The following is an 18,393-nucleotide window of genomic DNA, read 5'->3' on the forward strand; positions in this document are numbered from 1 at the left end:
ACGATTTTAATAATGAAATAATAATCCAAATATATATATATATATAAGAAGATACAAATACATGTGAAAGTTTAAAACAATCTATTCAATGAAAAAAATATATCGTAAACTTATTATGTTTTAAAAATTGATAGACATATATATTATAATATATACCAATTTAGAATTGAAACAAAATATTTATATAAAAATAAATAAAAACAAAAATCTGCGCGGTTGCGCGGATCAAGTTCTAGTTAGTATTATATAACTTGGCATTTTTAAAAGATTTGATTAGACCAAGAATATACGAACTTCCAAAATTATACGATTATATTCCTGATAAAGTAAACTAGAGAAGTTATTTTTTGCGTTTAAAAAAGAAATATATTAGCTTTGGATAATTCCAAGCAATTTATATATTTTGCATTTTTAAGATACTAGCTACCTATAAAAATAAGTATACAATTATGGCTTAGATATTTTTTGGATACTTAAATATTTTGATTCAGGTCGGGTACGATTCCATTTATTTTGATATTAAATTTTTGGACAATTGTAAAAAAATTTCGGTGTGGTTCAGGTTTGGTACAACTTTTACGGATCGGATGCGGTTCTTCGAATACAGATTTTTGACTGAAGCTAATCAAAACTTAACAAATGCATAACAAAATATTTATAAAGTTTCAAAATTGTCTATTTTAAATAGAAATAATTTACGCGGATCAAAATCTAGTTATATTTAAATAAACACTTACAACATTGAATTAAAATTATTGGATGTATATATACATATTTATATCTGTTAGTCCACATAATTTTTTTTTATTTTTATTTTATATGCAGTAGTAGATTGTAACTAAACAAAAAAAAAAAATCTGCATGTCATAAAATATACATTTTATATCACAACAATTAAAAGCTGTTTTGACATTTTTCAGGCGAATCAAAAAAACGTATGAAACTTTTTATTATATTATATACTTTACTTCTTTTTAAAAAAATTGTCCCCTTTTGATATTGAAATAGATTTAAAAAGAAAAATGAATGTGTGCGTCTGTGTGTTTAAAGAAGAGAAAGATGGCGTATAGTGACCGCTCTGTTAAAAGTTAAAACCCAGACGAAACCTCCGATCGCCTTCCTCTAAATACACCTATACAGGGCTTTTATCATCCCTCGATGACTCTAAGCCGTTACTCCGACAACCACAAACGGAAATTCGACGATAACGGCGTTGATAATAATATCCTCCACAAGATGAAGAGGCACGAGGTCGACGCCGATCACACCTCCCCGTCGCAGCAACCGTTCAATCCTTGGAGATCCGATGAGAATTCCCCCCAGAACCGGTACGAGTGCTCTTCCTCCTCCTCCTCCACCTCCTCCTCCACTGAGTCGTCAACTCGCTCCGAGTCAACTCGGTTGCAGCTCTTCGTGAGGATGGTGTCCGGAGGGAAGACGATCGTGATCCAGGCGGATAAGAGCGACACGGTGGAGAATCTCCACCAGAGAATCGAGCTGAAGACCAAGATTCCGGTGAATGAGCAGCGTGTAATCTACAAAGGGAAGCAGCTACAGGACGAGCGCCCCTTGAGCTACTACTCCATCCCGCAAGACTCGTCTCTCCACCTCGTTGGCCGTATGCGTAGCACAGATCACCCCGTGGCTTGCCGAGTTGTTGATGACATCATGTACATTGTCTCTCGAATGCACAGCGGAGGAGGAGGCGAGAACGACAACCTCCCTCGCGGGATGTCTATCAACGAGAAGCTTTCTTCTTTCTTCTCCGCGATTCCTAGGGAAAGCGGCGGCGATGATAATTCTTATATCGATTCTACTGAGAAATATCTTACAATATTCACAAACTCTTCGGTGCCAGCTTCTCTCGTCATGCTATATACTTCTCCCTTAAAAGCTAACAAATCATGTGGGGAGAGTTCGATTAAGCTCTTCTTGAATAGCTGCTTAGCATTGCCTGATGAGCAGCAGAGCTGTTGTTTACCCGTTGTGTTGGAGTTTTGTAGATTGCTTAGGAGAGTGTGCCCTCACAACAGCCTTTACGGATCGTGCCGGAACACTCTGGGATCGTTGCTGGAAACTGTTCAGGAGCTTGTTGATAAGTCTGGCACAGAGTTCACTAGTTTACATTATAGATTGTTGACTGTTGGGGAAGAGATTTTACCTTGTTTAAGCGAGTTAGCTGATCTTATGGAGCAGCAGTTGTATGATGATAACTTAGGGCCTAGTTTGTATGACGTTCAGAAGTTCTCTTCCTTTTGGAGACCCTTGAGGTACGCTATTGATTTCCAGCTCTCTAGCTTAATCCCCTTTGCTTTGCCTCTGAGAAGTACAGTTTTGGAAGCCGAGGTGGCGCGGATTTGTCAGATATTTGGAAGGTTGTTGACTACAATGCATATCTGTATCTTGAGAATCGAGTCTTCGTTGGGTGGGAGAGGAGTTGCCAACACTGAAGCTATGCCTTTGAAGTGGGGTCAGTATCTTAATATTCTGAAGATTGTCAGTTCAATGTCTGAACTCTATCAAGGTGGTAAGGAAAAGGTTGTTAGTCTTATTAACTCCAGGAAGGTTCCCTTCTGCGCTCTCATTCTGAAGTTTGTGAAGAGAGGGGATGATCATGGGTGGATCTCTGAGTACAGGGAAGCTACAACCTTTGAATGTAGGAGGCATTTGGCGATGATGTTGTTTCCTGACGGTAAAGAAGACTATTCGGAGATGCACGAAATGCTCATTGATCGGTCCCAAGTGTTAAAAGAATCGTATGAGTACATATCACAAGCAAGCCCAGGGGGGCTTCATGGTGCACTGTTTATGGAATTCAAGAATGAGGAAGCTACAGGTCCTGGTGTGTTGAGAGAATGGTTCTACTTGGTGTGTCAGGAGATATTTAGTCCTGGAGGAACCCTCTTCCTTCGATCGCCTGATGATTTCAGAAGATTCTCTCCTAATCCAGGTTAAGCTTTGCTGCTAAGGATGCTACTCTTTGCTCTGCAATGATATAAATTGATGTTTTTTGTTTTGTTTTACATTCAGCATCCAAGGTGGAACAATTGCATCTTGGGTACTTCAAGTTCGCTGGTCGTGTGATTGCTTTAGCTTTGATGCACAAAGTTCAAGTGGGGGTGCTATTCGACCGTGTCTTCTACCTACAGTTGACCAACCAGACAATCTCTTTGGAAGATATCAAGGATACGGACCGAGTCATCTACAACAGCTGCAAACAGATTCTAGAGATGGATCCAGTGTTTTTCGATTCAAACGCAGGTCTCGGTCTGAACTTTGTGTTGGAAACAGAGGAGCTAGGAAAAAGGGAGACAAAAGAGCTAATTAAAGACGGGAAGTCCACAGCTGTTGACAGCAAGAACAGGGAGGAATACGTCAAGCTCCTAATCAGTGAACGATTTGTCACATCAGTGTCCGAGCTAGTAGAGAAATTTTCAGAGGGCTTCTCTGATATACTTTCAGTTCCTATACAGTCTTTCTTCCGTCACTTAGATCTAGAGGATTTTGATGGGATGCTTCGTGGAGGAGAGAACCAGATAAGCGTAGATGATTGGAAAGCGCATACAGAATACAACGGGTTCAAAGAAACCGACCGCCAAATAGACTGGTTCTGGAAGGTAAGAAACACTTGAAAGCTCGACTTTGTTTTTAAACCAATCTCTTTAACCGGAGTTTTTCTTTGTAGATTCTGAGGAAGATGACAGAGGAAGAACGGAGGAGTGTACTCTTCTTTTGGACATCCAATAAGTTCATACCGTTGGAAGGGTTTAGAGGGTTGTCATCAAAGCTTTATATCTACAGGTTACATGAAGCTAATGATCGTCTTCCAACGTCTCATACTTGCTTTTACCGTCTCTGTTTACCAAAGTACCCGACGATGGGTCTCATGGAACAGCGACTAAGGTTCATCACTCAAGATCATGTCAGCTCCAGTTTCGGTAAATGGTGACTAAATTATCAAAGTGATCTCTCTCTCTCTCTCTCTCTCTCTCTCTCTCTCTCTCTGATCTTTAGGTTCTTAGGTTGGTGCTTTTGGTGTATATATCATTTATGGTCAGCCTCTGTTTATGACCGGGAGAGAGAGGTGAAACCTTTCTTTAACTTCTGCTTCTGCTTCTTTAACTTGAGGATAATTAATTAATTTTATGGTAGGGGGGAATGAAAAGTTTTAAAAAAAAAACACTGTTTCACTTTCATCATAGACAAGATACAAAACAAAATCCCATGATTTATTTATTTTAATTAAACATTACAATAATCATACTCGCACCTGAAGTGTTTTATTATTTTCCCAATCTCATCATTACCTTCGTAAAACATAGGATTCAGCACACACAAAAACACAAGAAATGTTCTTTAAAAAAGCAGTCTATTCTGTCTTCACTTCACCAGTTTTCTCCTCCTCTGCCGTCGGCTTAACATCCTTCTCCCCGACAGCTACTGGAACTTCTACCTGTTTCTCATCTTTAACCGGAGCTGTCTCGGAGCCATCAGCTTGAACAGTTTCCTTAGGCGTCTCGGTGGTCGCCTCCTCTTCTGTGTTTGGTACTATCTTCTCAGCCTGCGGTAAGAAATCGACTTGAGCTTTTGCTTCGTGAGTCATAAACTCATATGACAGCCTTTGTATTGATGAACAACTAATTATTGTCAGTTATTTATCATCGATAATTGAATGCTCTCATGTGTAGACTTTATAAACTGATGGTATATAATCTTTAGTTACCAAATACAAAATATTGCACGAACATGTTTCTTTGTCTGAACCTGCTATATAATATATATTTTGAAGATTTTTACGTGCCAAGTACCAAAATATATAGTTTATATACGATTTAGTGGAAAATAAATAAGATTACCTCAACACCAGCCATCTGAAGCAGATATATGAACAAAGGGAAGATGGAGTGTGTATATATTTAGAAAAGGATGGAGAGTTGTGAGTTGTGTTGTGCGAGGAGAAGGATGGCATTTATAGACTTGATTGATCTTCAAGAAAAAAAAAGTGAAAATATTAAATAAAATAGGGGGCTTTGTTGTTTATCAGGCCCATTTGGGTTCCTGTTGGGTTTTTGTTGTTTATTTATTTCCTTGTATCAGAAAACCAAAAAAAAATGATTAATGAAAACCCTTTTTCAAAAAATATTAAATAAAATAAAAATAAAAACTGTTGAGCATATTGATGTGTCATATCTGCAGGCAGGAACATCAGTAAAGTAATGTAAAACTATATTATGATGCATTGATGCCTAAAGTGTTTATGTGTGGCCGCGTGGAGAAACCCGTTATTATCATATATACAGTATTTTTATAAATAATAATATTGAAATCATAACTTTGTTAATTTAGTGGGATGTTCATTTATATTAACTGAATTAAAACTTAATCAGTAATCATTTTTTACGAATTTATCAATATATTAATTTCGTAAATATTTATCTATAGGGCTTTATGACACTAACAAATAACAATCTAATACTCATTTTTCTGATAAGTTTGAGGTTTGTTTTTTAATTATGAGATCTCATATAAAGTAACTTGGAACTTGTCTCAATCTGTGAAGTGTCGGATATTGTTATCATTTACAGTGAATGGTCGGTTATCCAAACAGGAAATGGCCTATAACATAGCTACAGCATCAAGGCAAGATTGTTTTTTACCAATATATGTTTTTTGATGTTATAAAATCTCAATTACGTCTAAATCAATATAGTATAAAGTATGTTAAATGGATTAGCTCACCATTATGTGTGGTGGTACCCTTGGACATCTGGTATAGACGACTAGGGGGTAGTTTACCCCATATCCGAATCCGATCTGAAAAATTTGAACCGAAATCCGAATCAAAGTAGCAAAATATCCGGATGGATATTGAATTAGGAGATAACCGAACATATGCATTACTAACCTTATATATAACCGACCATATATATAATCCGAACCCGAACAGATAATATCCAAATCTGAATAGATATCCGAAGATAACCGAACATATGTATTACTAATTAACCTTATATTTCTAGTTTATATCTCTCATTTTATTTAAAATATTTATATTGATACTACACATATTTTAAGTTCATATAATATACATATAATTATGGAGAAAATGATTTGCTACTCACTTAAAATATATGTCAAGTTTTTTGTTTCAAGAATTAATAAAAGTTACATCCGAAATTTAAAAACAATAACCAAATTAGTGTCTTTTCAGTTTTACAATGTTATGTCCAAATCTATTAATCATTCAATTTATTAAAAAATAAAAAATCAGATAAGTGAAAGTTATATTTTTAAATACAAAAAACTTGAAAAATAAAATTTTAATTTTTTTTATTTCAAAATCCAAATATCTGAACCGATCCGAAATAATCGAATCCGAAGTAAACATACCCGAATCCGACCCGAAGTACAGAAATACCCGAACGGGTTCTACACCTCTATACAGTAATACCCAAAAATCTGAAATACTCGATCCGAACCCGAACGGATACCAAACGCCCACCCCTATGACGACATTCATCTGTCATTATTATGCTTTCATTTCATCTTTTAACGGATTCTATTTCCCTCTACCTTTTGGGTTTAAGAGGTCGAATGTTTACAGTTTTTAAAGTAATTTTTTGTTAAAATTTATTTTTTTATTCAATCATACTTTTAACAAAATAGATTCTATAATTTTACTTTAATATTTTATATCTAAAAGTTTATAACTATAATACATTTATTATAATAAATATATTATTATTTAAAAATTTAGCTATTAACTTTATGTTAAAATATTTGAATTACATAAATTTTATACCATCTTCTTAAAATATATTTTTAAAGTGTTTTTAATAAAATCTAAATATTCATTTTCTAGAATAAATGTACTATAAAATCTTGCTATTGATATCAGAACTGCATTAATTTTATTTATTCTTACCATATTTTTAAAAATAACATTGCATTTATCAATTATGTATTTTATGTTCATATAAAATTTATTTACAATTTAGTTTTTGTTTTTTTATTTTATAATTTTAAGACAAAATTTAATATAAGTTTATTTATTTTTGGTGATAATAAATATTGTTTTAATATTTTTATTGTTTTTAAAAGATATTTATTATCTATAGTTATCTTATCTTGAAGAAAAAAAAATCACCCAAAATTTTAAATATACACTAAAATCAAAAAAATTTAAATATACACTAAAATCAAAATCCAAAAAGTAAAATCTATTTTCTCTTTACTTCCTACTTCTTTGAACCTTTGATTCTTCTATGTTTCAGTGTTTATTTTTGAGCTTTCCAGTGTTTTCTTTGATATTCACACAAATATGTACGAGAAACGAATCACTAGATTCTTTCTTGTTTTAGTATTTCATACGAAGCATTAAGATATTTTGTTTGAAGAGAACTAAGATTGAGTTACGCCCTTTTTCAAAAAAAAAAACTAAGATTAAGTTTACGCATAAATATTCTGGTTTTCACCAATATAAAAAATAGTCATGTTACTAACACTGAATAAAAACACTCAGTACACCAACGAATATAGTCAAAAGCATAAAATCTGTAAAAGTAGATTTATTATTAAATTTGTAGGTAAATTAGAAGAGTTAAAGTAATAATTTCTCACTAAATTTGTGCAGAATGAAAAAGAATCAGAAGCAACAAAATTTGTAAAGTATGGTCGAAGAACATTTCCAACCCACTCTATTCTTCACTTCGAAAATAAAGTTTAGAATAAAAATGTTTAGTTTCACTTTATTTTTTATTCTATAATAGAATAAATAATAGGTTTAATTGATATATAGAGTAATCGATTTTTTTTTGTTCATCTCTATATTTTTTTACTCTAAAATAAAATACAATTAGAGTAAAATCCAATTTTATTACCACACTAATTACTTTGAAGAGAAAATTAGAATGAACAAGCATGAATGGTCAAAGAAAACTAACAGAAGACTGATGAGTAAATTTGTTGAAGTTTTTATTGAGTTCGAAGAGTCATCAAAGACTCAAAATGGCCGTAATTAATTAATTAAACAATCCAATAATAAAGAACCAATATGAAGTATGAACTGCCGAACTTTTGCCGACGAAAAACACTGAATAGTGTGTCATATTTGTCTAACATTAGCGAAAATATATAATACATGACAAAACTGTAACAATTGCATATTTTCCCCCATTAATTCATAGGAACAACTAGGCATGTTCGTTCGGGTACCCGTCGGATTGGATGCTTTGGATTTTTGGGTTTTTGGATGGAGAAGTACAGAACCCGTTCGGGTTATTTTATACTTCGGATCAGGTTCAGATTTTTAAGGTTCGGGTTATTTCGGGTATAACCGAACTCTGTAACAAATAATAATAAAAATTTCATGTATCCTTGATTTGACCATGTGAAACCAAAAACATTAATGTTGAAGTTAAAAGATTGAACAACTTAATATAAAATTTATGATCTTTCTGATTTGTTATTACGTTGAGGAACACGAGTATGTATTTTTTTTCTTCGTGTAATTTCTATTTGTATTATCTTGAATAAAAAATGGTAAAGAATCCATCTATTCGTAAATCAAACCTGGATAATCATAAATGTATGAGTTCATGCATGTGTAAAGATTGATAAGCAAGTTTTGTAATAAATTATTTAGGCAAATTCTAATAAAACAATAGTTTTTTGCTTGTATCTATTTTATCTTTTGATTTAGCTTCTGCATATTATATAAAGCATTGAATATAAATGGGTCTTTGTGAGTAAGAGAAATGAATATGAGAAATCGTGAGATATATAGCACAACTTATTGCACAATGATTCTCACAATAGACCAGGAATAGGTTATGAGGAAATATACTCCCCTGTGATGGATACATATACTTTTAGATTCCTAATAAGTCTAGCTATATATATAAGAAAGGAAATTAGATGGTCCACTGGATAAAAAGATAGAAGTACTGGAGGTTATTGAGCTCAAAGATAAAACAAGTTCTCGAGAACAACATTGCATAAAGAAATTCGAAAATATCAGTGTATGTTGATAATCTGAACCTCTGGATACATGTCCCAAACAGCTGAATATCTTAAGAAAGATTTGAGATGAAAAACCTAGGCAAAACGAAATTCTGTTTGGGTTTACAGTTTGAGTACATTAATAATGAAATCCTTGTGCATCAAATGACATATACATAAAGGTACTCAAGAGATTTGATAAAGAACAAATTCGTGTGCATGGTCCAATGAGAGAGGATGAAGAAGTTCTTGGTCTCGAAATGCCATATCTCAGTTCCATAGGAGTTTTGATGTATCTGGCAAGCTACACTAGGCCAGATACATGTTTTGCCATGTATTTACTATCTAAGCTTAGCTCATATCTGACCTAAAGGCATTGAGACGGAATTAGACATATATTTAGATTTATTTTATACTAACCAGTCCAAAGAAGGGTTAATTGGTTTTGTTGATACAGGTTATGAAACAAACCATCGCAGCAACATTTGCCAAGAAATTCGTGAGTATATTTGGCCGCAGGGTCGGAGGTCCATAACTCAATATGTTCGATCAGATTGTGGCCGATGGTAAAGAAAGACCAACTATCATGGGGCAAGCCGTAGGCGTGTAGTCAAGGTCCATTCGATCAGAGTATAGAATGATCGACGGCTAAGTAACATATTCTACCCAAGTTTTCTTCACCAACGAGTTCTAGAAGACGAGAGGGGTCCAAGTACTTCATGATCATTCAAGTGACAGTTCAGAAGATCTATTCATCAAGTTACTTCCAACATCAACCTTTCAGTGAGGTTCAGATCAGGGAGAGTAATACATGTTGTAATCTTTTTCCTTATCTATGGTTTTGTCCCACTGGGTTTTCCTGGAATGGTTTTAATGAGGCAACATCCAAAGCGTATTATGAGCTCTTATGGTTATAACATTCAAGGGGGAGTGTTATGAACCGATTTGTGAATGTCATAACCAAATAGGCATATTTCATTTCTACTTAGACAGTTTCATTTTCCTTGTATGCTTAGGATTTTTTTTTCTTAATCACTTTATGATTCGTATACTTTCCATTTATCTATGACAGTCTATTGTAATTCCCTGTATATATAAAAGTTTCCATAATCACGAGAGATAGACAATCTCTTTCTTCTATTAATTTACTAACATTTTCCCCCTTTATTGTAATTTTGATTTGGTACAACCCCAATTAATTTGACACTTCTTAAAATTTATTTTTGATCCGCCACTGAGCACAGCTGCACAGGTCAGTTAGATTGTAACAAACAAAGATACTTCAATTACATTAGAGTAGAGTAGTGAAAGAAAACCAAAGATGACAAACAAACTATGCACGTAATCGAGAAGAAAATCAGGCCTGACGAACCACAAAAGATATAAACTTTCTCAAATCAGAAACCAGAACAAGTAATACTATAATCTTATAAAGACACTCGACATTATTGAAAAGACAGCACACCACTATGTACTCTTAACAGAAGCCAGCTTTGTGACAAACAAAGACACTTCAATAAATCTGATTTCTGGTTTGCCTCTGGTTTTTCTTGGAACTTTGATATTTTAGTTTACTCAGTTCGATATCGATTGGCTTTTGTCGTTTTCGGATTATCAGTTGGTACTAATTTACTTTAGATTCGGTTTGATTTAATAATTCAATAAATTTAATTTCTGTTTTAGGTTCGGCTCGGTTTACTCAAAAAATTTGGTTGATTTAGTTCAGTTTAGGGTTGGATTTTTAGATCATTTCCCCTTTTCTAATTTTTTTAATATGAATGATATAAAACCTTCTGAACTAAATTAAATTAAATTTATTCACAATGAAAAACTTTTAAATGAAAATTCCATGCTAATTTTTAAACAAAAATCTAGGCATAAATACACTTATGAAAACGTATAGCCACATAGTTAACAACAAGATCGGGCAAACACATGAGTCTACACGCATGACAGAAATACACGTAAGTAAATGATATTAACACTCAATTAAAAAGTACTCATCATTAAACTTCAGAATTAACAAATCAGCGAAATTCACTAGAAATATGCTTGTACGTGATTTGTGATAATTTATAAAAGTGAGACCAAAAATGGGTGGAATTAATCTTTAGTTCTTTACACAGCATGTACGCACATTTCAAAAATCTTTAATTTTTAGTAAGCTATATTTAGGTTAATTTGATATGATATTTAGCCTTTTTAATTAAACTTTGAGTACAAAATACTAAATTTATAATCATTATAAATTTTGCAATGTCTCTTTTAACTAAATTTATAAATATTAGATATTTACCTCACTAGTATTTAAACTTAAAGTACAAAATAATAGTTAAAACTTTCATTAATTTAAATTTTATATTGAAAAATAAATTATCGAAAATAAAAAAATTAATAAAATTTAATTTCAATTTAAAATATAATACGACTTTAATTTTTGAACCATTGCACAAGATATAAAAAATTACATTGAATCTCCAAACCAGATTTAAATACTATCTTTTTTATTTTTATTTAAAGACTATCTTCATATCTCCTATGTTTCATTTTTTATCATGAGCTTTTGATTTTCAGTTGCGTATTAATACGTTTGATTAGAGTAGCATAGGGCTGGGCAAATAAACTGAACCCGAAAATCTGAACCGAATCCGATCCGATAAAAATGAATCTGAACCGATCTGAACCCGACGTAAATATCGAATGGATCTTCTTTTATGGTATTTCGGGTTATGGATATTATCCGAACCGAACCCGAACATAAATGGATACCCGATAGAACCCGGAAGATTTCAAAATTCCAAAAAGAACTTGTACGAAACATGATCTCAATTTCTAATATGTATCTAAGATACATTAAGATATTATCGAACATCTAAAATATTTATCTATTACATGAAGATTGATGGTTGAAGGTGGCCGTTGAAGCTTGAAGTTTTTAGATTTTGGTTTTGTTTTCATTGAATAATGTTTCTTATTTCATGCGAACTTGATTTTGGTTTTATGCTCTCATTTATTTGGTTTTGTTTTTATCAATAACTATGTTTACCTTTTGTTTGATTTTGAATGATCACGTTTGATATTTCTATCTTATTTTTTAATTGATTTTATATGTTTTGATTACAAAATAGGTATAAATCAAGTACTTTTAAACCGAAGAACCGATTGGGACCCGAATCCGAAAGCATAATGGGTTGTACCGGTTCTTTGAAGATTTACTAATCCCAACCCAAACCGGATAGAACCCGAACCGGTCCTGAACCGAATTTTCATATAACCCGAATGTGGCAGATTTTGATAAACCCGAAATACCGAGATCCGATTGGGCAAAACCGAAACGCGATTGGGACTCCGAATGCCCATGCCTAGAGTAGCATGTTGGTTTTAGTTACAAATTTAATTATTTAATAAATACTGATTTACTATATTATAAAATGTAAAATAGAATATATAATAATTTAATGTTCATTTTCTGAAAATAAAACTAAAGTACAAATCAGTATGATATATCTATTTGTACAAATTAAAAATAATTAACTATATTACTAAATAAAATAATATTATTTAAATATTTAGTATGATGAATAATATTACATCAAACTTGGTGTAATATTATTCACAAAACACCAAATTTATCCGATTGTTATTTTGGAGTGTAGTTAGAAATGATATTAACTCAAATTTGTGTGTTTAAAACTCAAACATATTAAAATTTAATTTATCAAATGAGGAGAGAGGGGAGATTTCATAAAGTATTGTAATTAATAAATTTCTCTTATATTTTTCGTCCAGTTTATGATGACTAACAGATATGTAAAGCATTTCTAACAGATTTGTATTATATATATATATATATAAAATATTATTTTTACTAATATCTGATGTATACCATTTTATGAGATATAGAAAAAACAGTATAAAAATTTTACAAGTTATTAATACATTGTTTAATCAAATTTTCATGTTAATCCCCTAAACATTTTTGTGAATTGCAATTTTAAACTTTGCTTATGCATGTGTTATCATCATAATGATTTTGAAATAAAAATGATGATATTGCATAGAAAATATGAGATATGGCTAACATCTTATTGTGACATGTACAATTTTAGTGACAAAATTTTTGATTTGAAAATTCTTAAAATAAAATTAATAAAAAATTTTGGCTAGCCACAATAAACTTATATTCTTAAAATAAGATAATGACAAAATGTGGTTATATGCCATAAATATAAATCATATTCATAATTATTGTTAAAATTCTTTTAAAATACTATAACTAAAAAATAATTAACAGTATCCGTAAAATTAATTGTAAATATATCTTAACAAGCATAAAATGGATATTTATTTAATTATTTGAATATTTAAAATTGTACTTAATTAGTGTAAATATATGATTAATTGAGTTTTCAAGTTATTAAATTAATTTAGGTTAAATGATATACAATGAATTATTTGTATGATTAAAAATTAGTTTATTAAGATAAATATGATAAATAAGTTTAATCAATCAACTTATTTTAACCAATAAATATATTAAAATGTGTAAAATAAATATTTTCATTAAAGGAGCAATTCTCTCAAATAGCACTTTAAAGTTTTTTTTCACCAAAATAGCTATTTTATTTTGAAAATTTTAATTTTAATTTTTTTAAAAAAAATTTGAAACTATATTCTCAAAATCCCACCTTTTAGTTTTAAACCCTAAGTTTATATTAGTTAACCCTAGGGTATAAATATATATTTACCCTTTAATAAAAATATATTTTGGTCATTTTCCTCATTGAAATCTATTTTTATAAAAATAAACTAAAAAATTTACTATAGGGATTTTTTCTAATTAAATAAAAAATCAAATCTTAGTAAACAATATAAAATCTAAATATATAATTATTTATGATTTCAGTTTTTATGTTTAGACCGGTAAAATGTAAAAGTATTATTTAGAAAGCCTGTTTCTACGCATATACGAAAGAAACCAACTAGTTTAAAAAATTAAAATCTAAGCATGAACACACTCATGAAAACGTTCAACCACGCATAGCTAGCAATACGATGGGGCAAAATATGAGTCTTAATTTTTTGCCAAAAAAAAAAAATATATGAGTCTACATGCATGACAAAAAAAACACGTAACTAATGATAGTAAACACTCAACAGAAACTTTAGAATTAACAAATCATCGAAATTCACTATAAATATGCTTCTACAGTTATACGTAATGTCGTGATCTGTGATAATAATCAATCATCAACCCACACACTTCGGACTTCATCTTTTTATTTTAATCTCTTCATATATTTCTTCCAGAATTCTGTTCGACAACAACAAGTCATTCTTCCTCATCAAGGAAACAATTTTTGCCATCTCTTTTTTATATTTAATAGCGCTATCATACTTTCACTCTTCAGTTATTAACATTCTCTTATTATGAATAATTTCTCATATGTAGTACTACAACATTGTTAATATTAATTTAAAATTTTGTATATACTCTTGATATATATTTTTTATGATAAATTGCGATAAAAAAAAAACTTTAGGTGCATGGTGGCTGGTTTAGTATATACCACCCTTGTATGTTTTCTTTTGATTCACAGAAATTTTTGGTTAATCACAGTTTATTGCCAGCTTAGTTCAATTCTTCATACCATGTGTAGCTTTAGTATGCATTTATTGTTACAAAAGTAACTCGAAGATTGTAACATTGATGATAATAATTTGCGATCCTTTGATAAATACATGCTGATATGTGATACTGATCAACTATTTATATTTCTATTACAAATGATGATTGCAACATATGTGATACTGATCAACTATTTCAAGAACCAGAAGTTTATGGGCTAAAGTATTAATCGTGTTTGGTCGGAGCGGTGGGTAGGTTAAGAATCTTTACTTAACGATCTCTGCCGAGCTAGTGTATCAACTTTTTTGGTAAAAACTAATGTATCAACTTATCATTTAACTTTCATAAAAGAGACGGACACTTGCCAACAACTATACTTGATTCACATAAATAAGTAAGAAACAAAAAATAGGAAAAACCTATACACTTCACGACGATAACAAATGACCTTGTTTGGGTAATCTATGATCATAACATTTCAACAACACTAATCATCGTTCATTAATCCAATTACCAAGTCTCTCGTAGTCTTACTTTCACACGCGAATCACAAAGATGAAAAAAAACAAGCACGAAGCTTCTTTTATCTATCCACCTAAAAGCCTAACGTGATTCACAAAGCGTTGTTCAGCTAATGTTCCACTGACCAACCATTGAAGCTTAGTTAAATGTTTACTGTCCACTCAACAGGCTGCGAAAAACAACATTATATTAAAGGGAACAACAATACACAATTTTTAGTGTTTGTTAAGGAAAAGTAATACAAGAATTAGAAAGATGTTTCGGATTTCCACTTTATACCTCATTATTATCATTTCGGTATTCTCTGATTTTTTCGCAAGCCGCACGGCTATTTCAAAAAGCATTCTCCAACATGATGCCGATGGTGTCAAGATTCGAGCAACCGTAACTGTTAGCAAGAATGGGTTTGGGAATTTCAGTAGAATCAATGACGCGGTTGCAATGGCTCCAAATAATAGTAACGGAGATGAAGGGTTTTTTCATATAAAGATAATGGAGGGAGAATATGAAGAATATATAAAGATCGATCAGAATAAGAGATATTTGATGATGAGTGGCGCCGGAATTAACCGAACAATCATCACCGGAAACCATAGCTATGAGGATGGATGGGGAATAGATGTCTCAGCCACATTTAGTAAGTTAATATTCTCATAAATCGTTTACGTAAAATCAAAATTTTGTTTTGTTTTCTTGTGAATCAAAATTTTGTTTTAGTTTTTCAGTAAAAAAATATTTAATAGTGTAAGAACTTTCAAATAACTAAAAATAATTTTGAAAGCATTTCAAATGAGCATTGGAGGGTACATAATTAATTTTGCAAATAGGATTTGTCAATCGTCAGTATTGATAAACAATTTACAATATGTGAGATTTCATTTCTTTTTGTTATTCTAACCACCGACTTTCGCTTTTACGTTACAGTTGCATCAGGCTCACATTTTATCTGCAAACATTTGACCATTCGAAACACGGCTGGACCCACAAAGGGACAAGCTTTGGCATTGATGTGCAGCGGGGACTTATCCGTTTTCTACAATTGCAGTATCGAAGGATACCAGGATACCTTGTGGGTCCGCAGTGGCAAACAATTCTATCGAGAATGTGACGTATATGGTACAATCGATTTTATTTTCAGGTAATGCTGTGGTTGTATTGCAGAAATGCAACTTGTATGCACGTCGACCAAGCAAAGGCAATGGTAACGAGATTACAGCACAAGGTCGTACCAACCCAAAGGACCAATCCGGAATTGTAATCCAAGGCTGTGCGATAAAACCAACACACGATCTCGCAAGGAGCAACTATACGGTTAAAACATATCTTGGTCGGCCGTGGAAAAATTATTCGAGGACGATTATCATGCAAACATACATCGATGGATTTATTGAACCAGCTGGTTGGGATAAATCTTCTGGTGAGGCACTGAAAACGCTCTACTTTGCTGAATACAACAATTCTGGAACCGGTTCAAACACCACAAACCGTGTCACTTGGCCTAGTTACCATATCATCAGTGCCACTATTGCTTCGAATTTCACGGTTTCTAGATTTATTGACGGCGATAGTTGGATTCCACAAACCAAGGTTCCTTACATTGGTGGTTTAGTTCCGTAAGGTATCTATTATATAGATCATGTGCTGATGTGTGATTTAAAAAGTTTAAAACTTTAAATCCTGGTGAAAGGATATCTAATTGTTGGAGTAATAAAAACAATGGTCAATGGAAGATGAAGTGAAAAAGTACTATTAATTCAAATTCCTATTTAATTTATTATTTAATATTTAATTAATCTTTCTTTTTTTTATCAAAAAATATTTAATTAATCAAATCGCATATTTTAACAGTTTAAAGGTTTCTTTAATTTTTTATTCAATACGATATATGTAGTTACATACACATTCCTGTTTTTTTTTTGTTATTTGAACAAAAAACAAATGTAGTTACATACACATCCATCACGTATTAAACAAAACATGAGGAATCACAGTTTAATTTAATACTTGTATCGTCAGATTTATTATGATACTACGATAGGCTTTCTCCTCCAATAATATATGTCTCACAAATTTCTAAGTAACTATAATTATTTAGGAGAACTAGACTTTTCCAAATGTTAGCAAAAAAAAAAAAAAAAAAAAGAACTAGACTTTTCTGATTATGGTTCTACCGGCCGGTGCCGAGCGAAGCCTTCTAAAGGCGCAGGCAAGTTTAAAATTTACTTTACATTTTTAATAGTGTTTATAATCTAAACACTATTAAGACATAATATATTTTTTGGTAAACAATGATTTAAGGCATTTCTTAGAATTAATTATTAAATTTACTTAGAACATAATAAACTTAACTAAAAATATTTATTATAGCTTAAATAAGGTGCCTGGAAATTCAAGTATGTAAGATTTTAGTTTGGTTAACCATAAATATTTATTGTTATTAAGGGCCTAATATTAAGGTCATGATTTACTTGCAATAGCTATTATAATCAGGAGAAGTGAATCGAGCGTTTAGTGGTTTCTCCCATTAGAGTTTGTATCTCATGGAAGCATGTCCAATAAACTCAGTCAAGAAATAAAATAAAATGATACTTACGAGGTAGAGATAAAATGACTGAATGAAGTGAGAAAGAGAGAGGAAAAAAACCAGAAGTAAGACTGTTTATATGACCGAAGCCTGAATGGATAAGAATTCATGTGTCGTTTGATCGTTACTCCCTCAATGAGACCACATGCTTTAGTCTTAAAAGAGGCCAGTGATGGTGAATTTAGCTATGGACTGAAAAAGATTAGGTTGCTAATTCTAGGCAGAGTACATGAAAGTACCTTTGAAGGTTGGTGATCTTTGATGTGGCTTGCAACTAGCAATGCTAAGATGATGTTCTAAAGGATATGTGAGTTCCCAATGTTTTGTTTGCGGACCTAAGTCTTGGAAGTTAATAAATGGTGTTTTTGCATGTTTCTAACATTTGCTTTGAGTAGATTGTCGAGTCATAGTATGTGTTTTTAATATTTTATCAGTTTTTTTCAGGTTATAGGTCGAATTGGAACATAAGGAGTCGAATTGAGTGCAAAATAGTTGTTAAAGATACAGAACTATGTAGATTTGTCTGAAGTTTAGCAATGGATGGAAGGCTTGCCATGCTGAAATTAACTCAAATTTTGTCACAGTATAGATTATTGAGTTATCTTTCCAATTTCACTGGTTTAAGGTCGTTCCATTTGTGTTGTGCGTGTGTTACTGA

The 18,393-nt window shown here is 31.7% G+C and overlaps 2 protein-coding genes and 1 pseudogene across 2 annotated transcripts; 2 read left to right on the top strand and 1 right to left on the bottom strand.

Moving 5' to 3' along the window:
• Window positions 1–1,028: 1,028 nt before the first annotated feature.
• Window positions 1,029–4,196, top strand: LOC106436285 (E3 ubiquitin-protein ligase UPL5). The gene is made up of 3 exons (XM_013877241.3): window positions 1,029–2,950; window positions 3,031–3,617; window positions 3,686–4,196. Exons 1-3 carry the CDS (start codon window positions 1,159–1,161, stop codon window positions 3,947–3,949), a joined length of 2,643 nt encoding a protein of 880 aa, XP_013732695.1. The 5' UTR covers window positions 1,029–1,158; the 3' UTR covers window positions 3,950–4,196.
• A 12-nt stretch (window positions 4,197–4,208) lies between these two features.
• LOC125583666 lies at window positions 4,209–5,219 on the bottom strand. Its single transcript, XM_048750995.1, has 2 exons — window positions 4,857–5,219; window positions 4,209–4,619 (listed from the first exon to the last, which is right to left on the bottom strand). The coding sequence occupies exons 1-2, from the start codon at window positions 4,967–4,969 to the stop codon at window positions 4,370–4,372; spliced, it is 363 nt and encodes a 120-aa protein (XP_048606952.1). The 5' UTR covers window positions 4,970–5,219; the 3' UTR covers window positions 4,209–4,369.
• A 7,740-nt stretch (window positions 5,220–12,959) lies between these two features.
• Window positions 12,960–17,308, top strand: LOC106442040 (annotated as a pseudogene).
• The last annotated feature ends 1,085 nt before the right edge of the window (window positions 17,309–18,393 follow it).

The sequence above is a fragment of the Brassica napus genome, chromosome C3 (genome assembly GCF_020379485.1).
Source record: "Brassica napus cultivar Da-Ae chromosome C3, Da-Ae, whole genome shotgun sequence".
Lineage (NCBI taxonomy): Eukaryota > Viridiplantae > Streptophyta > Magnoliopsida > Brassicales > Brassicaceae > Brassica > Brassica napus.